This window comes from Phoxinus phoxinus (assembly GCF_949152265.1).
Source record: "Phoxinus phoxinus genome assembly, chromosome: 7".
NCBI lineage: Eukaryota > Metazoa > Chordata > Actinopteri > Cypriniformes > Leuciscidae > Phoxinus > Phoxinus phoxinus.
The window spans coordinates 25530302-25553428 of NC_136882.1; the positions used below are offsets into that span (position 1 = coordinate 25530302).

General features: G+C 38.5%; 1 protein-coding gene across 3 annotated transcripts in view; it reads left to right on the forward strand.

Moving 5' to 3' along the window:
• The window catches only part of rnf17 (ring finger protein 17), a 50628-nt gene that overhangs the window by 18613 nt on the left and 8888 nt on the right, over positions 1 to 23127 (forward strand). For all 3 annotated transcript variants that reach the window (XM_079617624.1, XM_079617626.1, XM_079617625.1), the window contains exons 13-26: positions 4031 to 4202; positions 6797 to 6923; positions 7224 to 7390; positions 10419 to 10551; positions 10640 to 10793; positions 10904 to 11019; positions 18259 to 18373; positions 19352 to 19463; positions 19619 to 19843; positions 19929 to 20073; positions 20173 to 20285; positions 20808 to 20898; positions 21001 to 21113; positions 21199 to 21446. In XM_079617624.1, coding sequence (XP_079473750.1) covers positions 4031 to 4202; positions 6797 to 6923; positions 7224 to 7390; positions 10419 to 10551; positions 10640 to 10793; positions 10904 to 11019; positions 18259 to 18373; positions 19352 to 19463; positions 19619 to 19843; positions 19929 to 20073; positions 20173 to 20285; positions 20808 to 20898; positions 21001 to 21113; positions 21199 to 21446 — 2031 coding nt within the window. The remainder of the gene's footprint in view (positions 1 to 4030; positions 4203 to 6796; positions 6924 to 7223; positions 7391 to 10418; positions 10552 to 10639; positions 10794 to 10903; positions 11020 to 18258; positions 18374 to 19351; positions 19464 to 19618; positions 19844 to 19928; positions 20074 to 20172; positions 20286 to 20807; positions 20899 to 21000; positions 21114 to 21198; positions 21447 to 23127) is intronic.

Sequence of the window (23127 nt, forward strand, 5' to 3'; positions counted from 1 at the left end):
CTGACTCAAACAGTCTGTTTTGGGGGTGTTTCCCCTTTAAGAGTTCAGTGTTAACGCCCACTGCTATGATTGGCTAACGTCAGTGCCTGTGCATCAATTATTAACGCCCCCAGCCAGAACATTTGCGGATTCGGCGTAACTGTTTAATAGCGGGTGATGCATGCGAAGCGATGGCTCTTGCAATGATAAAACCTTATTATGTTTGAGCCGGAATCAGAGGAAAATGAACCATCACCACAACAACGAAGACTGGATCAGCTCGTGTCCACATGGAAAGTGAAACTATTTTGAATTAATAAAAAAAAATTAACCCGAGACACTTGAAAACGGATTATTGTTGCATAATTATCCTATAGCTTAATTTGCTAACAGTTTAACATTATTTAACTAATCACATGTAGGCCTACTAGAAAGGCGACATATTTTCAAGATTCTCTTATACAAATGTGTTTATATTAGCCATGGTAAAAAGTAAGTTTGCGTCGTTGTTGTTGAGCCCAGAATAGTCGGCACGGACTTATCTTTGAGCAACAGTTTTCTGGCAAAGCCAAGCATCATATTGGGATTTTTTCCTCAAAACAGTCATCCTTAAATGTATAGAACAAACGCTTAAACTAACACTGCCGTGACTGGGACGTCCGCAAAAAATAAAGTGCATCCATTTTTCCCTGACGACTAGATCTTTCAGCGTATTCAAAGATGTTGTTTGTCCACAGCCAGGAACAGCACATCTGCAGCGTCGTAATTTCCCTGTACACAGACCCACTCGCTGTCCGTCAACTGAACACTTGTGAGGCGCGTAGCGCGCGGGCGCGACAACGATACAAAATGAGCGTAGTTGCCTTGCGCTTAAAGCGTAACTGTCTTCTGCTGGAGGCGGTCATTATGCAAACGCTGGTACGTCACTTCGTACCGTGACGTCACTTCTTACCATGGATCCAGAACGAGCTGTATTTAGAGCTTGATTAAATAAATGATTCGTTTATAATGGGGAGGACGTCTTAAGCTATGAAACTTGCAGGACGTTTAAATGGTACAAAGACCTCTTATATACCAAAAGATCAAGGCAAATTTGGTTTCTCATGTCATGACCCCTTTAAATATAAATTTTCTAATCTATAGATCAATATATTATTCTTCATTCAGTTCTATGCAACAATAAGATTTAACAGATTTATTTTTTACCAATTATCAAAATAATGTATAGTCCTACACAGCTATTATTATCAGATCAGTGAGCAATATGTGAGCAGATAGCAGGGAATGGATTAATGAACGAGGGTAATGCCATTTTACCAGCGTTGCCTAGAACGGTATACACACACCATCTTACAGCACAGTGGTATTGCGAACAGAAACAAGTCCAGAGAACTTGGGCAGCGCACACACAGAGTGGAACATTTTTAACGGAGTGCACGCACAGCGGAACACTGTACTTCTTCGGAAACGGAGCCGCTTGCAAAGTTACAAAACATGCCGCACTAGAGTGAAACCTGATTGCTGAACATCGAGGGACGGATGGAGGGACGGGGCGGCATATTTTCGGCCAAAAATGCTGTTTTCGGTGGCCGAAATTTCGGTGCATCCCTAGTTTAGACTGCTTCTAAATAACTGCAGCAGCTTGGTGATTTGCGTCTTAGCTAGAGGTCGACCAATAGTGTATTCTACCTATACCGATATTTAGGTTTGACCGTACGTGCCATTACCCGATTAATCAACTGATATTTTTTAAATAGATACTGGATATAAAAAAAACATAAGACTGTTTTCCAAGATGGCTCCTGCCTGTATACACGTAATGTACTGTCTTTATAAAGTATCTTCTTATTAAACTGTCTGTACACTTACACAGTTCTCAATGCTTCGGTTTGCATGGAAGGACCCTCATTATGCTAAAGTGTTAGTGTGAGGCTATTTTGAGCTTTGTTAGTGGTATTGACTAGCGATTTACTTTTACCTATTATATGCCCCATATACTATAAGCTAATCTGTTTTTAGAGACAGGGTTCCCGCGGGGTCTTAAAAAGTCTTAAAAAGTCTAAAATTCTGAACTTTAAATTTAAGGCCTTAAAACGTCTTAAAAACGGCCAGATTTCCATCCGAGGTCTTAAATTTAATTTTGTCAGGTCTTAAAAAGGTTTTACCCTCGTTCATTTCCTGAAATGCTGGCCACACAAAGTAATCAAAAAAGTAAAGCAAAAAAGTATCGAGTCGTAGCCTATAAAGCGGAGCTGTAGCAGAGGTCTCCGACACATCGCTCGGAGTCGCGAGCTGCCAGTAGCTCGTGCCCTGATTGGCGGTAGCTACCAAAGAGGCCGTTCACATATTGCGTCATTTGCGCGCTCAAGTTTGTTATTTCAAATTTAGGTGCGCGGCAAAGCGCACTCATATTAGAAGCAATGCGGGCGTTTTTTCCAGGCGGAGCGAGATAAAAAATAAAGCTAAACTTTTCAGAATTCTGCAAGCGCACCACAGGTCGTGTGACAAGAACCAACCAATCCGCTTCACCCTTTTCGTAACAACATTGAAAGCTCAGTCAACATGAAGGATGGGGGTGCACCGTGCACCCAAACACTACAGGTGTTTTTCTCTTCTCCGTCAATAAATAATGGCTACAGCAAGCGTTTATCAGTGGAAATCCATTAGCTAGCTACTGTCGTTGTGGAGAGCGCAGTGCATGGTTGCATAGCAACGCCAGACGCAAAGGGAAAATCGGACCCAAATCTTACTATTAATAATAAAAGATAAGCTAATCTGCATTGTAAATGTCAGTAATTTATCTTTTTTTTTGACACATTCTATAAAAAAATATTTAAAGGCTGAAATACGTGAGGTTTATCTTTTTATAAAACCTCTTTTGTCAAAACTTTATTTGAACTTGTACATGTTAGTAGATAACATGTTGCTAAACACTCTTTTAAAATCTAGCCATCATTTTTTTATGTTATTATTTTAATGTTTATGTAAACAAAAAGTGCATATTGATGCTAATTGTATTTGTTATTTGCTGGTTAATGCGTCATGTAGGTCTTAAATTTAAATCTTTATGGTCTTAAAATGTCTTAAAAAGGTCTTAAATTTGACTTACTGAAACCTGCAAGAACCCTGTAGAGATAAAACTCGTTACATTCAATTATCATGAAAACGCATCCCAGAGAACAATCGACTCTGTAACCATGTGTTAATTATCCCTAGGTTCATTTTTCACCGGAATTGTCCTTTAAAATTGCATAAATGTATTGTCTCTCACTTTATTTGCTTCTATATTAGAAGAACACTTGATTATTTAATCAAAATAACCATGTATTGCAATGATAAAAAAATAATCGAATCGAATGAGTTTCTGGTTTGTGTTTCTGTCGGCTGCATGTTGAGAATGTTGAGAAAGCAATCATATCACTACCTTTAAATATGCAACTACTTTGGTAACAATTGCAACAAAAACACAAGCATACCTGACCCAAATGTTTGTCACATCGTTTTAACCGCTTGAGTTACTAATGTTAGTCATCACAGCCTCGACGGCAAACATACTTCTGTTCTTCCTGCATCTTTTATTGAAATCTTTTAAGTGACATTCACTTTTTAAAGTGCATTAACTTTTGAAACCATTGTTCTTAAATAAAATAAAATTTCCTTAATTGTCTATGCAAGGAAAATTAGGTTACAATAGTGCATAAAACTGTGTAAGTGCATCAACACATGAACACAAAATACCAAACTGCCATTTCAGAACCACAAGTGCTGAGCGCTTTTTGTTGACAATGTTTTCAGCTGATGAAAACATGCTCCGCTCTGACCGATGTGCAAGGTATGGTCAAGTATGTAGTTGCACAGTTTTGGCCATCAACTGAGAAGGTTTTTGTCAGCAGGTAGCCTTTTAAAAATTAAGTGCTATTATGACATGAACATTGTCTTAATGTATGTTTGCAAATTGAATGAAAAAATGTTTGTTATATTTGCATGCTTCACAAAGCTTCATAAATCAAATAAATACAAGTAAACTTGCATATGATGTGTGTGTTCACAGGCTCTATGATCTTTGTCTATTGGAAGGAGGATGTGTGGTGTAGAGTAACAGTGACAGAGCTCTTTCGGAAAGAGCGTTTCCAGAGTGTGACCAAATGCCCTGCTTTAGAAGTCTCCCGTCTATGCGTTTACTTTCAGGACTATGGCTTCTCCAAGGGCTTATCAATCCCAAGGTGAGAATTAAATGGTGTGTATGTGTAAGCACTGTAAAAAAAATTAAAATAATTTAGTTGTCATTAGGGCTGTCGCGATAACAGCAATATTGTAATACCGCAATACTAACAAGCCAACCACAGAGGACTGCAATTAACCCTTTCGCACGTACGATCACACCGGTGTGATCAGTCTTGGCTGGTCCCTGGAGTGTACGATCACACCGGTGTGATTAGAACGGTCAGTGCATCACGTGATCAACTGCTAAATTCAAACGTGCTTTGGTGCATTGGGTGGCGCTAAGCCAGAGACGGACACGCTCAGTGCTTGTCATATATCACAACTATTCAGTGTTTTCAACCACATAATGTTTATTTTAGGTTTCAGACATTTAAAAATCACATAAATACAAAAAAACAATGAATTTGAGTTTGTAAAATACACACTGATGTCTATGGAAGTCTATGGTGTTGTAAATTCAACAGATCCGATTGTCTGAACTGTGGCCTTAAGCCCAATTTATACTTCTGCGTTGAACTCATGCCATAGCTACGTCGTAGGCTGTGTGTAGCGCGCGTACCCTCCGGCGTACCCTGACGTGCACCTCTCCAAAAATGTAACAACGCGTCAATTCTACGCGGACGCAAGCGCTGTGATTGGTCTGCTAGAACCCCTCCCTCGGGTTTCACATGCTCACTCTGTATGTGTAATTGCGCGTCAACGCGGACAACGACGCAGAAGTATAAATGAAAACGCGTAGTCTATTGCGTAGAGGCTCCGGCGTAGGTCCGACGCAGAAATATAAATCAGCCTTTAAATTCACGCTGTGGGGTCAGTTAGAATATTTTAAACTTGCGTGTGAAAGGGTTAACCGTAGAAACTGATATTCGCGTTTTTTCTTTTTTCATAAGGCTATGCCCTTCTTGTTTGCATTTCGTGCATGATTATTGATTGTTAAATAAGTTAATAATTATAAGACTGTGTACCATGGTGATTTGTACAGAGGCTCTGTGGATTTGCACTTAACAAGCCTAAACGGACAGTGAATGAGAGAGATCAACTGAGCGCGTGCGATTACCTGTGTCTGTCTTTGAGGTCAAGTCATATATTTGTGAAAGGGTTGCCGTTAGGGATGGCCATTTTTCAAAAATATTGTATTTAAATATTTGGGCTCATAAAAATTGAATATTCTTTTATTTAAATTGTTTAACAAGAAAGACGTTGTTAAAGTTTTTGTCACCATTTCTGAACAAGCTTACGATTAGGCAATATACACAACAAGCTCACGTTATATCTTGAGGTTTTCTTTTATTTGAAAACATTAAACGATATCTGTAAACAAAAAAATAAAGAACAAAAGCATTTAAGCTCAAGTAGCGTGAACGGGAAAAACGTGAATAAAGCTGACTGCGCCAATTATCGTACAGAAGGTACATATACACTTGAGTCGGCATAATGTTATCGTGTTTATATTGTTTCACATGTTCATGTTGAGAAAAACAATATCCACATGCTCGAGTGAATACTGCGCTGACAGATGTTGCTGAGACAAAGATAAAGGTGTGCTAAGCTAAGTTTATAATAGCACTTTTGTTTTCTGTTCTTAAACCGGTCTCCCTCAACGAAAAACTTAAAGGAAGCATGTCTCAAAATCATTTTGCTATCTGATAAGATATCATTTCCGCTCACTCGGGGTACAGCTGCGCTTACCTGTCGTGAATGGAGTAATGGACAGCTGTCTTTCCTCATTTGACTGTTTTTGGATTTCATGCGATTTCTCTTTGTGGTGGTGACATTATGATAACTCCGTTTCATGAATTACCATAATTAGATGAAAATGATCTTACAAAATGGAATTATTTTTAATCAAAGTAATTCCAAACTTCGCGAAGCAGACGGCGACATTGTGATCAAATACAATATAAACACGCTCCACCCATTGCATTTAATTATACCTGAGTTAGTGCTTGGGATTTATCATCGATTTACTGCATTTACAGCCAGCAAAGCAACGTAGTAATATTCGAATAGTATTTTATTTTTCGAATAATAATTACTGAACGAATGTTCATGCACACCCCTAGTTGCTGCGTCCAAGGAAAGTGAAATCTTTATCGTATCATCTTGAATGGTGTCAGCACTGGTCAATGCATTGAGTCAATGGAGATTTGAGGATCGGTATTAACTGTTATACATAGAACATAAACCTGACAATAAGCTCGTTAGGTTATTGTTTTATGTGGACCCTTATTTTGACATTCTCTTCTGTTTACTTCACTTCCTGTTTCAACACTGTTTAGTTTGTTACATTGGTTACTGAATATGTCCTAATTTTTGTTTCTGTTGACCACATTGTAACACTTATTTATAGCCATAAATAAATACAAATAAATAAAATGGTGATAATACTGCGTATCGCACTATTGAGCCACTCAAAATTACCACAAGGTAAATTCCTTCAACGCGACAGCCCTTGTCATTTTTAAAGGCTTAAAATCCTCTTTGTTAGTTAGTTGAACGTTGTTGTATCTTCAAATAGTGAATATGCTCATGGCATTAGAGTTGACTGAGATTGATCTGTTTCCAAATCATGTTTTCTTTTTGTGTGTCTTAGTGAAGGAGGTTTAAGCTCATTGAATGAGTGTCTGCGGAGACCTGATGCATCTGCTCTATTGGATATAAATGGCTGGGCTCCTCTGGCCATCAAATGTTCCCTTCAAGATATTATTCCGTCAGACCTGGTTAGAGCTGTGGAGATGTATTTACTCTAACAACACAAGCAGTTATTAGTGTTGTAATTGAGTGCACAGAATACATGTTAAAACAAGTTTTCTCACATTTCAACCACAGGAAGTTGTACAAAGGAAATATTCTGCCATATGGGTGCCATCTAGTGGTGGAAAACTTCTGTTTCATATCTATTTCTGTTTTATGGATGCTATTAGAGAATATTAAGTGTTTGAGTGTGACTTGTGTCCAGGTACAATTGATAACTGAGAAGACATGGAAAGTGATGAGTTGTTTGTGTTTTTATGTATCAGGTGAACGGGTGGACTTCAGAGGCAAGTGACGAGATGAGAAGACTGCTGGGCTCTGAGGCTGTGGAGATGCAGGTGTTCGGGAAGGACGGAGACACACTGTTAGTGGATATGAGGAAAACGGCGACGGTGTCTCTGCGGGAGCATCTGGTGTTCATGGAACTGGCCAGGTGTGTAATAGTCACATCTGGGGCTGTTAACTTCATCCTTACAGTACACTAATGGTGGGAATCTTTAGGCACCTCACGATCCGAGTCACAATCTTCTATTGTGTATAATGTTTATTATCTTCTAAGACTTTGAATATATTGCACGAAAACTTAATTGGTGCTTGTCTGTTTCTTTTGGTCTGCGACTTCCCCCTTGCACTGTATAAAAGAGCGCAACAATTAATTAGTTATTTAATTATCATGACAGGACAAATGACAAGCAATAAACAAAGAGTGCTTTGAGTATCTGAATGTTTCAAGAGCAGTGAGTGAATTATTATTATTTGTTTATTTTTTTCTCTCCGCTTTGCTGCTGTTTTATTACTGATGACATCTTAGGCAGCGGGAGCGGGATTTAAATCGGTTTACCGCTATACCGTGGGAATTTCTTGCTTTTCGCAGTAAGAAAAAATCCATACCGTCCCAGCCCTACTTTCCTTTAACCTTTTCAAACTTTATAGAAGATTGAAGTAGGGGTGGGCGATATGGCAAAAATATCATATCACTTGTTTTTGTTTTTTTCAGAAAAACTTAGAGATTCATCGATTGACCGATGTTCACGTGATCGGCCATAACCAAATATTTGTGTGTGCTGTAAAGTGGTTATTTTTTTTATCTGAATCGGCTAAAATCGGTATCGGCAAGTCAAACTCAATGAAAAATCGGAATCAGCCTAGTAAATTGTAATCGGTGCATTTCTAGAAAAACTATGATTCACGATTTTATCACGATTCTTTTTCATGTTGGTTTTACTATTTTGCAAATGACTGAGCATTACAGCCAAACTAATATCCCGAACAAAGCCTTACAAGGAAACAAAGTCTAAAATAAAAATGAATGGCTGACATTTAGGCTAAAGTGGCGTAGATAAAAACTGATATTAAAAAATATAAGAACAACGATACACATTACACAACATAATATACAAATGAAGTAAACGGTGCTTTATTTTTTCAGCTACAGTAGGTGTATTTAACAGTACAGGGTTTCCGCAGGGTTGTAAAAGGTAGTAAATTAAATTATGCCAAATTAAGGCCAGTAAAAAGTAGTAAAAAGTAGTAAACGTCATCTGACGAGGTAGTAAATTTTCGAAGCCCCTTCTATATGGTTTTCAATTAGAGTAACTTGCGTGTGCAGGCCTATTTCCTTACTAAACTTCCATTAATTTATTTTTATTTTGAGTCGGACCCAAAGACAGAGAAAAGAAAGGTCGGACGTGAGTGAACGGAATGACGTCACGCGATGTGTACGTTGGGCGATTCAAGCTGGTACCTTAGCTTGGCGGTGAACCTCTGCTCCGCGCGAGTTTACCAAGTAAATATGGGCAAGTGCAAGTTTTCGGACCTCTGGCTGGAGGACGCTCGGTTTAAAGACTTCAAAACGGCATTCAAAACAGCGCCTTTACTAGTTTACCTACATTTCTCAGTAGCGTCGCTATTTTCTACATCAATAGCTTTTCAGAAGTGAAACTATTTTACTGATTAAGTAACATGGTAGCATTCACAGAAGCTACATTTCCCAGCGGAGTTTCTGCTGTGGTCTAGGCTGAAGCCGTAACCATGGTGATGACAGACGCTGCTGCGGGGTAGCTGGGGAGCGTGCACAGGAGACAGCGGTGAGAAAGCAGGGGGAGAGAAGTGCGAGTTCATATAGTGAATCTTATCAGACTTCAGAAAAAAAATGTTTGACAGGGTGCTACTCTTTGGAGCAGGTCTTAATTTTGCTCCTGTGGGTTGAACCAGGTTAACGTTAGCTGCTAGTGATCTTATAAGTATCCTCCCAATGTGCCCTAAATTAAGTATACATCCAAACAGTGTGGCTCTTCTACAATATACACTCTTCCCGTTTTTGTAATTGGCTATGTGAGGATGTTTTTGTTGGTTTGTTGCCATGGTTTTGTAGCAGTTATTTGTTTGTACTCCCAGTGTTGAAATTAAGTTATAATTGCCTCATTAAATTGTGATTAAATATGTTATTAATTCATTTTGGAAAGATATTTCATGTCTTTACTTGTCACTTTACTTAACACTGCTACAGTTGAAGTTTGAAGCCGTGTTGGTAGTAAAAATATTGTGATGGTAGTAAAATAGGTGGTAAAAAGGTAGTAAATTCAATTTAAGTATCTCTGTATAAACCCTGCAGTAGCATTCAAGGAAGAAATTAAATCGGCCTGCACCCATATCACCATTTAGCCCAAGACTGGTTGCCCACTGAAGCAAAGCAGGGTTGAGCCTGGTCAGTACCTGGATGGGAGACCTCCTGAGAAAACCAGATTGCTGCTGGAATAGGTGTTAGTGAGGCCAGCAGGGGGTGCTCACCCTATGGTCTGTGTGGGTCCTAACGCCCCAGTGTAGTGATGGGGACACTATACTGTTACACCGAGGTCTTGACTCTACGTGGTCATTAAAAATCCCAGGATTTGAAATTGCAAGCACAATAAACTCTGGCTTATTTCATATAGACTCAAGTGAGACTATAGCGCAACCTTGTTACCAGAAATATGTATGTCAGTGTTTCTCACAGGAGTGGTGCGTGGACCTCTGTCCTTCAAGGGGGACCTACACTGTGTTCCCAAATGTGGTTATAATGTATGTTGCATGTCATTTAAATATGTATAGCAAATGATAAATCTGATGCTGTTGTAAATTGTTTTGTTAATAAATATAAAATAATGTTTAAAAGATTTTAATCCCAGAAAAACCCGTGCCCTGATAAATGTTATACCTTGAATGGACTAAGTATTTTTGGCAAAGCATCAGCAAAATAAAATGTAAATGCAAGTGAAAATGACATACCTGAACTTCCAAACAGAAAAAAAAAACAATGCTTATTGGTGAACCATGACACAAAGCTTAATGAAATGTTTTCAAAAATAACACTAACTTTTCCAACCCTTCTAAACGCAATTAGATTGTCACCACTTTTTTTTGTTATCGTTTTGGTATTATTGTTAATATTAACAATGCTGATCTGAAACTTGTGTGTACAGATTCTACTCTCCTATAGTAGCTCCTGGCAGTGTGCCCCTCCTCTTCTACCCTCCAGTTCCCCCTAAAATCAATGTGGAGTTCAACGCTATGGTTGCTCATGTAAACTCACCATCAGACTTCTATGTACAACAAGTGGGTGTAAAAACACGCATTATTATAATTCCTAATGAAATTAAATGAATGATTGAAAATGTGATTTACTCACCCTTGGTGAATGCAGGTTGAAAATATGGAGTACCTGCTGTTGCATTCGAAGCTTCAAGACTGTTACAGTCATCCCAATGCAGACCAGGAGTTCCAGATCTACTGCCCTTCTATCTCCCAGGCCTACGTCGCTAGATATGACCAAGAATGGTGCAGGGTTCAGGTCACAGGTGTGTGTGTGTGTGTGTACACCATATCAAATATATACGGTAAACATTCAGTGAAGGAAGACTGTCGCTCTGATAAAATTTATGAAGGTTAAGGCCTCTGTTTGTCTCAGGTTTCCCTGGTGGTCGGATGGTCGAGGTTCGGTATGTGGACTTTGGCTACAGAAAGACTCTCTCCGTGAAAGATCTGAGACAGATAAAGGATGAGTTCTTTGCTTTGCCAGAAATGGTAAGATAGGCTGTAATACTGGTTATAAGGGACATTACTGGTTTGAAATCGTATCCTTGTTTAAAGGGGGTTTAAATATGAATGAAACTTACTTGACAACTACGGTTCCTACATCAATATGCAAATTAATAGAATAGTCTAAAATAATATTTAATAGAATAGTCTTAAATAATAATTACTTGCCGGTGCATGGCAAGATTTCTTGTGATCGTGCTACAAGTACTTTTCATATTCACATACTTTTCATTTTAATGCCATGGTAACAAACATACCTGAGAGTGCAAATATCCTGTATCTTAGGGTGTACTCACACTAGGCACTGTTGCTTTGTACCTTGCCCTGGCGCGATTTTCCCCACTCCCCCTCTATGGCCTGCACTAGGGCTGGGCAATATGTAAAAAATATTTTATCGATAATCGCCTTAAAAAATATCGCGATATCCGATAATATCGTCTACCCAAGCCCCGCCCCCAACACGCCCCGCCGGAGACAACGCTATGACATACACCGTTAAAAAGTCATGTTGAGTTTGGCTGCACTTTATCTAATGATAGCCTGCGATTTTAATTAGTTTAATTGAATGATTGAAACGTTAAAGATTTTACTTTGGTTAGTTTGAGCTTAAACAAGCATAAAACATTAGCTTTGCTGTTATGTTAGTGTTGCTAATCATTTCCACACTGTTCTATCGCGTGTTTGAAACAGATTTCATTTCGCGAGGAGAAATATTAAATATAACTGAACTGAACAGAAGACAATTTGGTGATTGTAATGGTGAATGCATGTTGATGTTATAGCAAGTGTCTTGCCTATTTGTTTTTCATAAGGTCCGATGTTTCTCTTTCTTTCTTTTTTGGCGGTACGCCTACCTATGGCCTGATTTAATGATGATCAGTTTAATTTCCTAATATGTAGCGCTGTTTTTAAACTTGTATTTAAACTATACTATATTTATTATTTGTCTAAAATTAGGACTTAAAAGCGATTTTTTTTTTTCGTTCTGCATGAGAAAAAAGGTTTTTCCATAAAAATAAGCTGTTAAATGTCTACTTTTTTATGTGTCCACTTACAATCGAAATAAAACATTGTGCTTTTGTAAAATAAAGTAAACAGGGAGTGCTTTCTGTCTCTCCGTCTCCGTGAACTTTTTTTCTGAAGCACGTCTCTAAACTTAAATAAAACTCAACGAATACTATTCACTCAGACATGAGCTATATATCTCTATAATCATTTAAGTGTGTAGTTTTAAATTCTCTAATTCAAAACTAAAAGAAATATTCTCTGTTTATGTAATCTATATATAAAGAGCGAGAGATCAGCCGTTCTCATTATCGTTCTGGCATCTCATTACTCTGCTAATGTGACACGCCCATCGAGAGCGCGCCGCGCGCTATTCAGACGCAGATCTGAAGCAACACATCCAAACCAGTCAACGCCCACAACAGCTGGATAACACACTCGCTTTGAGGAATAATAATATTGTGATAATCCTGTAAATTTTACCTCAAACGTGGTGGAGTAGCCTAACAACGGATCCAGCTGCAGATGATCAGTAAGTGCTTTGTTCTAATCGCGATATGAAATGGTGTCTGTAAACCGCAAAAGACTGTTTAAATTTGAATCGCGTTTCTGTGTTTGAATGAATGAACGGCACATATGCATGCTGTTGTTTACTACAGCTCGCGCGTGTCTGTGTGTGAATTAAACTATCTATATTTCCTACTGAGATGAGTAAAAATCGACTGAATACGTTGAAATAAAATGTCTTTGTATAAGCAACATATTAAACTTCAAATTAACATTTATGCCCTAGGCTAATATATATTAGCCTATAAAAGACAATATGTTACAGACGAAATATGAAAGACAACATTTCGTTTTGGATAGATTATAAAGTTTTTACTGCCACATCAAAACCTAATTTACAAGGTGCAAACAAAATCTTAAAAGATCAATATAAGCCTTCTCTTTAAATTATTTTTGTGTTTTATTAGTGACAAATTTGCGGAGAGGATAGCCTACATCCAAAACTTTGTGAAAATACGAATGAGAATTAACTGCACAATTACTGGAAATGTTTACCTTGGATATTATACAATTTGCAAGCATACACAGTTTGTGGAAAAATACACTTTTTTCAAGATGTTTCCAACTCTGAACCAATTCTGTAGTTATATATATATATATGTATGTATGTGTGTGTGTGTGTGTGTGTGTGTGTGTATATATATATGTGTGTGTGTGTATGTATATATATATATGTGTGTGTGTGTGTGTGTGTTGTCTTTGCATTCTTTCTTGTGGCTCAGTGACACCTATGAAATGCTCATTAGTATGCAGCATTAGCAGGTCTTTGTCTTCAGGTGTGAATGAGGACATTATTCATGACCTTGTTGGATCATTCACGCCCACCTGCATATTGCCTTTCAAAACAAAAAGTGTCTTACAAAATTTAAATCAATCTATTGTTTAATGTGAACGATTAGCCCGGATGATTTTCAGATCATTTTAAAGTAAACACTTTAGCCGACAACATCCATTAGTCAAAAGTATTGTGGGAATATGTGAAGTTGGTCATTTGTGGTCTTGAAGACAATTTAAGTTTCAGTTTTTTGAATAACCACGCATAAATAATATTCTCTCAAAAATGCAAACATGTACATACATGTTGCTCACATATTATGATAGCCATGTGTGTGCTAAAGAGAGTGCAATTACACCTTTGCCATTAATATGTTTATAAGCAACTGAAAAAAATACAAATATCAGGGCATGTCAAAACATCTCAAGGACCCCAAAAACACCTTAGACCCCAGAGGGTTAATGGTGGCAGCGAGTATTTTTCTTTCTCCACCGAAGACAAAATCGACTGTGTTTACGGGGATATTTGAACTTGAAAAAAAGGTGTGTAGGCTACTGACGTCTTTCTGTGGTTGAAACAACTATTCTTCTGATGTTTATTCATGTTTATTTGATTCTATAAATTAACTAAGGATAATTGTGAGAGATAATTCTGTGTGTATGTGTCCGTGCATTATGTGAGAGGCGGCTCGTTGTTTGAGTACGCAGCTCAGAACACATCGCGTGTGCAGAAGTGTTCTTTCGTCTTGCGCTTTCTATCAAGAATTCTATCAAGAATCAATTTTCTATTCCTAATGCTAATCCTAACTATAAGAAATATTTCATTCATATTATTGCATGTGAATAAATATGTAGGCCTATATCTATAGGGCTATGTGAAATATAGGCTGTCATTTTTTTTATATCGACGATTATCGTCTAGAAACGAATGTTATAATCGACATCGCGATAATTGGGAGACATCGTCGATATACGATAATATCGTCATATCGCCCAGCCCTAGCCTGCACTTAACATTCCTGGCCGGAGCAAGCTTACTTAAAGGAGAACTCCGGTGCAAAATGAACCTTTGGTCTAATTACACATTGTTACCTAGTCAACCGTTATCTGAGATTTGTTTTCATGATTATCGAATGTAAATAGTTTTATCTCTAAAAACAGTTTAGCCTATAACGCTAGTATAACGCTAGTATATGGGGCGTAGAGTAATGACAAATAAAAATCGCTTGTTAATACCACTAACAAGGCTCAAAATAGCCCCACACTAACACGGTAGCATAATGAGGGTCCCTACATGCAAACCGAAGCATTGAGAACTTTGACAGTGTCCAGACAGTTTAATAAGAAGATATTTTATACATACAGTCAACTTCACGTATACAAGCAGAATCCATCTTGGAAAAACAGACTCTATCAATCGATCTACGAACCACCGATCCAAATGCGCTGGACCATATGAGATTCTACACAGTTCAGCGCATTTGGATCGGTGGTTCGTAGATCGATTGATAGAGTCTGTTTTTCCAAGATGGATTCTGCTTATATACGTGAAGTTGACTGTATGTATAAAATATCTTCTTATTAAACTGTCTGGACACTGTCAAAGTTCTCAATGCTTCGGTTTGAAGGTAGGGACCTTCATTATGCTACCGTGTTAGTGTGGGGCTATTTTGAGCCTTGTTAGTGGTATTAACAAGCGATTTTTATTTGTCATTACTCTACGCCCCATATACTAGCGTTATACTAGCGTTATAGGCTAAACTGTTTTTAGAGATAAAACTATTTACATTCGATAATCATGAAAACAAATCTCAGATAACGGTTGACTAGGTAACAATGTGTAATTAGACCAAAGGTTCATTTTGCACCGGAGTTCTCCTTTAATTTACGATGAAACTTTGTCTTAAAGAAAACAGGAAGAAAAGCACTTTTGCTAATAGACTGCCTAATAGATATTTCATTTATGGGGCGCAGCAATTTTCACTTGATTGTGCTGTGTGTATCAGAAGATTCAAATATAAAATTGGTTACAGCTCTGACATTATGAATTATAAATTTAAGTAGCCTGCACTAGTCAATAAGGAAGATTATGCAGACACTCAATATCTGCAAGTATGAAAACGGATGTCACATAGGGCAAAATGTGTTAACAAGAACGCTATGCAAACATACTATTTTTACATCATTTGAAACCGCTACAGCAGCGGGGAGGTTAATCTGGACATTAATCTGCATTATTTTAACGTTTTGTTTAGTTTTTACTAGATATGCTCCGATCAGCATTTTTGGGGCCGATTACCGATCACCAAAATCATGATCTGCCGTTTGCCAATCACAGAATGTCAGGGGAATGGGAATCTTTTATCTATTATCTAGCAGAGTTTGCACCATTTGTAGAAATGAAACTACCGGTAACTATGAGGTGGCAAGAACAATTTTTTTTCTGGAACAACCAATTATGAAAAACACCCCAAAACCAGTAGTTTGTTTATCAGACAAAAATTCATGAAAGAACTTTTGTAAGTCAAATTTAAGACATTTTAAGATCATAAAGATTGAAATTTAAGACCTACATGACGCATTAACCAGCAAATAACAAATAAAATTAGCATCAATATGCACTTTTTGTTTACATAAGCATTAAAATAACACAAATTATGGCTAGATTTTAAAAGTGTCTTGTAACATGTTATCTACTAACATGTACAAGTGCAAATAAAGTTTTATAAAAAGATAAACCTCATATTTCAGCCTTTAAAAAATTTTTTTTTTATAAAAATGAGTCAAAAAAATAGAAATTACTGACATTTACAATGCACATTAGCTTATTTTTTATTATTAATAGTAAAATTCGGTCCGATTTTCCCATGGCGTCTGCCGTTGCTATGCAACCATGCACTGCACTCTTCACAACGACAAATAAGTTTTAGTAGCTTTTGCGGAATTCTGAAGTTGATATTTTTTCATCTCGCTGCGCGTGGAAAAAACGGCCGCATCGCTTTTATAATGAGCCGCTTACCGCATTCCTACATTTGAAATGACGAACTTGAGCACGCGATATGTGACCGGCCCCTTGGCGAGCTACCTCCAGTCAGGCCACGAGCTACTGGCAGCTCGCGAGCGCCGTGTTGGAGACCCCTGCTCTCTAGAGCTTTTGCGCTTTGTAGGCTACGACTACTTTTTTGCTACTTTGTAATGACTTTCTGCGGCCAGCGTTTCCGGAAATGAACAAGGGTAAAACCTTTTTTAGACCTGACTTAATTAAATGTAAGACCTCGGATGAAAATCCGTTCGAACATGCCTAATCATCTTAGTGGTGTTAAAATGCCGTGGGTGGCTTACACCTCGAGGGATTTCAGCACGACATACATTGCAAATGGCAAATTTTTGTCGGACACTTTAAAAAAAACTTCCAGATGGGAGGAGAAATCATGTTGCCACTGGCAAGCTCCAGTCTGCTGTTGTGTGCCCGTGCGCCTCGCATGCAGGTGGAAAAAAGGCGGCCGATCAATCGGAGCATCGCTAGTTTTGACCTAAAACCTACCCTGTAATACACAATATGGACATATCCACATTCAAGCATTTCATACAATGGGCTTAAACAGCTCGCCCTTTTACAGCATATTTAGTTACAAACAACTGACTGTCATGACCTAAATATGATTTTCATTTACAACAATAAACGCTCATGATTTGGACTAGGGGTCGACCGATATGTGATTTATTTTATTTTTTTCAGGGCTGATACCGATTATTACAGATCAAGTAGACCAGGGGTTTTCAAAATCTAAGAACGTGGGCCTCCCTTTTGACACGGCTTACCCAATTACAGAATAATTATACAGAATAATAACTAAAGCATATTATGCGCAGGCTGCAATGATGGCACTTTTCGTCCTCCCCCGCCTCAAAATCATGGTGATGTTTGACAAACTTTGCATATATCGCAGAGCTAGCATCAAGCATATTTCACGTTCGTCTATCTGTGCAATATAATAAATGTTTTATTAATATAATTATTTATCACTCTCCGCGCCTTCCCTGGCATGCTCTGGCGCCCCCCTGGGGAGATGTGATAACTGTTAATAATAACATTATTTAATAAAGTGCAAGGAGCACTTCGGTGTGAGAGTGCAAAACTTGCAGTGCCTTCAGCTTTCCGCGTTGATTGGCCGGACTTGTGACTCCCAACAAATCAGATGGGCTGGTACATTGGTCTAGTCTACAAATTGGTGAGTTCCGACAGAGGTGGCTGCATCAGAGCCAAATATAGCGCATTTCAAAATTAAATTAATTTAACGGCAAATTGGTTTTGAAAATGGGCGATGCCGATAACCATAAAAATCGGTCGGCCCGTAATTTGGACACCGCTCTCATGTCTCTAAGCAGGTGACGATTTCTTCAGTTCAAAATAAAGAGGGACTTTAAGAAGTAAAGATACTTTATTACTGTCCACCACTGCTAAATATTTGAAAATAAAAATAAGGAAAATATTTAGCTCGTTCTAGATCATGCATGCTCCAGTAGTTTTTTACCCAAGTAGATGATCAGCTGTTCCTCAATCTTTCTGCACCGACACTTTACTCTGACACCCTACTGCAAATGATTCTGTCAATTTTGGATTAACTTATCTACGTCTATGAAACTAATCCTTCAAGTGTGTACATTTCAATAATTTCATTTCCCTTATGTTAGTTGCATTTTGATTTTGTTTTATTTAAAAAAATAAAATTCAATATTTAAAATCAAATGTGCAGTGAAAATTACCCTGCAGCACCAGATCGCATCCCACTAGTAAGAATGATCCTGTCAAAGCTATTTATGAGATCTCTAATAAATAACTACCCTAAGGAAGCCTATCTGTTCATCTATTTTCAGGCCTTGTGGTGCAGTCTGAATGATGTGGTCAGTTTGCAGAAAACATGGAGTGATGAAGCCTGTGATATGTTTAAGGAACTCGTGGAGAATAAACTTCTCACTGTTGTGGCAAAACGTAACTTTACACCTACAGACATAAACACTAGGGGTGTAGCGGTTCAAATGACAACATGTTTGGTTTTGATTTCTTAGGTTCATGGTTTCGGTACGGTTCGGTATGTGCTATGTTTAGGGAAAAAGGACTACTGGCAAATAAAAATAAAGAAAATATGAACAAATAATCGAACTACAAGCAATACCATAAAATAAATACAATAGAGCAAAGATGCAAAGAAAATAGAGAACTGACACTGATACACGTTGTCTTTCTTGAATGTTTACAATATTTTTGTGAATTTGTCCATTCAAGCACATAACTTGAAATGGAACTCAATATTTGCGCACTGAGACGCGGATTTCCATGTGCGAGCTTCGGATGATTGTACACACATCTTCTCACAACTTGCGCAAGTTCTTTCACATCTACTTGCGCTTGAATGTTTAAATTGGCAAGGCTTAAATTATTAAATTGGCAAGGCTTAAATGAGTTTAGTTTAAACACGGATAGCAATGTGTGCTGTTCAGGTCTCACCTGCGCTCACGTGCTATCAACACCTGGGTGATGACGGCATAAATTACTGGTTATATTAGAGCATACGGCACTCCTATTGAACTAAGTTAAGGGGATGAAAGAATGGGTTTCCATCGACAGAAACCTACATTATCCTAACTCTGTCTGTTTCATACGTTATTTTCAACAAAACATATTATAGATGCGTCTGCTTCTGTCGTCAGATTTGAGAAACCCCGGTGCAAGTGCGTTTTTATATATATATATATATATATATATATATATATATATATATATATATATATATATATATAACCGAGAACCGTTACACCCTTTATAAAAACACACAGACATCTGAGATGCATCAATGCTTAAGCAAGTTTGATGTTTACATTTGTGTAGTTTTTATATAAATTTTCAGTAATGAAATTGAGGGTAATGTGGTATACTGTACATTTTTGCTTGTCACTCACGTTTATTCAGAGTCCAACACTAGACCTGTGCCCGTGTGTCTGTATGAGATTGGGGACGATTTTCCAGGAACCAGTATTGAGGACATACTTGTCAGAAATGGCCTTGCTGTTTCCAGTAAACAGTAAGTTGTAAAAAGACCAAAGAAACATCTGGACCATCTTTCTTTTTGTTTTTTGTTCTTTCTGTCCCTTTTTCTTTTCCCCCCTCTTGTTTGTTCATTCAAGCTAGGCTGTAAAATTAATTATTTTCCATGTTAATTTTCTCCTGCTTTATCAGGATCCAGGTTGAAGACACCCAGCCTATGGAGACGACCGTTTGGGACCCTCCATTTGAAGAGGAAGTTCGGTCTGTTGTGCCGACTCCCCCTCCTGCTTCTGAAGATCTGAAGCCCAGCCTGAGTCTGCCTACCTGTCTCAAAGACATCAGAGTTCGTGTGACGCACGTCACCTCCCCTGGAAACATATTTGTGCAGCTGCTGCAGTTTGACAGCCAGCTGAAGAGGTGCCCGATTTCTTCAGTCCATATTCTATAGTCATCAGATGCATTTGAAGTTGTAACGCTGCCATTTTGCTCGTAATGTTTGCAGAATCCACGACACGCTAAAGAGTCTCTTCTCTAAGTCTGAGCCGCAGGAGATGCACTGGAAAGCAGAGATGCTCTGTGCTGCTAATAACACTGGGGTTTGGGAAAGAGGAAAAGTGTGTAGCGTGTCCACTAGTGGTGTTGCAGAGGTATTTGTGCACACACTTATTGAATAAAATGGAAAGAGTGGGAATCTGCTGTTTAATTGGACTAATTGAAAACACAACTGGCCTGCTGTGTGTTTACAGGTTTTGCGTTGTGACTTTGGTAATAAAGTGAATCTCCATGTGAACAATCTCAGACCCCTCTGTGCGGATCTGATTGGATCTTTCTTACTGGAATGTAACCTCAGTGGTATAAGGTAAATGATCTTTCCCACAGTTGTGCACATACAGTTGCAGCCGTAAGTTTACTTGCACTTTGCAGAAACAGAGTAAATTGTACTCATTTTCTCTTAAGGTAAACATGGAAGTATCATATTTAGCTTCTAAAAGGCAGTATTAAATGAAAAAATAAGATCTTTAAACGATAAGTTTAATGCATTTTGTTGAGCATTAGTGAATGTTTGCACCTTTTTAAATAGTTGTTTGAGTCCCTCAATTGTCCTTTTTGAGAAAAGATGTATCTCAAAACCGTACAATCACTGTTGGAGGGGTTTAAATACGCAGAAGATGCTGGAAAACCAATGAATGTGCAGGACCTGGAGGATTTTTCTGAAGAACAGTGGGCAGTTAAATGCTCAGGACAGACAAGGAACTCTATCACAAAACAAAACACTTTTTTATGAATCATTTGCCATATGTAACAGGGAATTATTTTTTTTATTCAGCTAGTTATGTCTTCTGTAGGACTTAACACATTTCTCTTCCTCTCTAACTCTCAGGCCAGCTGGTGGTCGCTCTACGTGGACAGCCACAGCGTGTGACTTTATCTCTCTCTACTTGACCGGTGCCATGGCTGTAATGAACATAAAGGTTAGAATGAATGTAAAGAAATGAAAAAACTTAAACCATAAAAGTTAACTCTATTACAGCCAGTACCTGTCTCTGATTCTGTGTGTGTAATTTCCCTCTCAGGAGACAACCGCCAGGCCAGTGCTTGTGTCTCTGTTCTGTTCGAACCGGGCTGGTCAAAATGTCAATTTTGCTGATTTTCTCATTAGTGAAGGGCTTGCACTAAAGGAGAGAAAGTAAGATAAATGTCACTGCAGGAAAATTGTAATTCAGACGAGCATTAATGTCAATCCCTACATGTACTGAAGTAACTGTTCCTAGGGCTGCTTCCACATCTGAGACGGTCTTTTCAGAGGAGTGTGTGTTGAGCGAGGAGGTTTCTGAGGCACAGAGAATAGTGAGTCCATCTCAGACTCCGCCCACACCCACCCCTCGCTTTAACCCACAACCAGAGAGAGTGCAGACACGCTCTTACCCCCCTCCAGAGCTGCCTCCCTGCGGAAACACTCTCATGAGCATCTCGGCCATCTCTGAACAAGGTGTCATTTACGCAATGACACACCAAGCAGGTGTGTGCAGATTTTATTGGTAGCTAAAAATCAGCATTTTATGTAAATGACTTCTGTTTTGATTGGCTAAGCTGATATTTTTAATGAGATTGCCACTGGCTACAATATAAATGTACATTGTATGATTTAAAAATGTGCGTGTAATGCCTTTTTACCTGCGTGTTCTGTGATGAGTAGCCTATCAAATATTTTGTTGTTGCCGTAATAATAACAGGGTTCGTACGGGTGCGAAAAATGTATTTTTGTGCTCTTTAATGCGGCGTGACAGATCATTGTAGCGCTTCGGTTTATGCAGCATGTGAACCGATATTTTTTTTTTTTAATACTAGTTATAGGATGAAATAAGCATGAATAAACATCAGAAGGTATGTTAAAACAAACGGTACAACTTTCTGAAATGTATTGTCTTATGTAATCGCTTGATCGGTGTTACAAATGGGGAAAGACCTCAATAAAACAGTTTGTAGACTGTCACACACCATTACATTTGCCTCAGAAGAGCCATTTAATGTCCATAATCTACTTAGTCAGCTAGAAAAAAAATAACTCTAGAGGAGCATTTTGCTAAATGTATGCACTATATTACATAATCAATCAAATTTTACTTAAAGGGATAGTTCACTTTAAAATTTAAATTCTGTCATCATTTACTCACCCTCAAGTTGTTTCAAACCTGTATTAATTTATTTCTTCTGCTGAACACAAAGAATGATATTTTGAAGAATGTCAATAACCAAACAGTAGTCTGTACCCATTGTAGAGCCCTGCATTTCAGCCCGAGCCCGACGGGCCTCGACTTATTTACGCCCCTAGGGCCGGGCTTCGGGCCAATTTTCACGTCATAGTTCACACGCGGGCCGGGCCTCGGGCCTGTTTTAGGCTTATCCTTCTTTTTATAGCCTATTTCAGACATGTATTAAAATTAAATATGAGAAGTTGACGATGGAAAAACAAACATAGAAAGACGTTTTAAACCTATCACACTGACATATGACTGACACATGACAGTCTGCTCGCGCACACACACGCACGCACACAGGTTTCCCGGCGGCACGACCCAAGATTCGCGCGACCGGCTCGCTGTTTTTAGTGTCCCCGCCAGCAGCAGAAGTATAGCGAGCAGCGCAGCTGGAATAGTAAAAGAAAAAAGTACGACTGGATTAAAACCTTCCACTGTGGATGCTGTGATTTTTCTTCACGATGCTCTGTAAGAAACTGTTCTTAGCCATGTTAGGGGGCTGTCTTGTTGGTTTTCGTTTGAAAACGACTTTATTTTCATCAGTCTGTTGGAAACTATTGGAAATAAGAATGGCCATGTTCTGTAGTGAAGACTTGATTTTTGAGGTAAGATAATCTGCATGTTTGTTTTTAATTTAATGCCATTTATTTGATTTGTTTAGATTGTAGGCTATAGCTCATTTCGTTTGCGAGCGCTGTTGCAAATAGCTAGTTTGCCCTAGGCCAGGCTACAGCTGTGTATATATAAAATAAAAAAAACGGGCTCAGGTCGGACTCGGGCTGATAATTATGATGAGCTGTCGGACACGGGCCGGGCTAGGGCCTGAGCGTCTCGGGCCAGGGCCGGGCTAGGGCCTAGATTTGAGGCCCGTGCAGGGCTCTAACCCATTGACTTCCATAGTAGGAAAAAAAAATACTATGGAAGTCAATGGGTACAGACTAC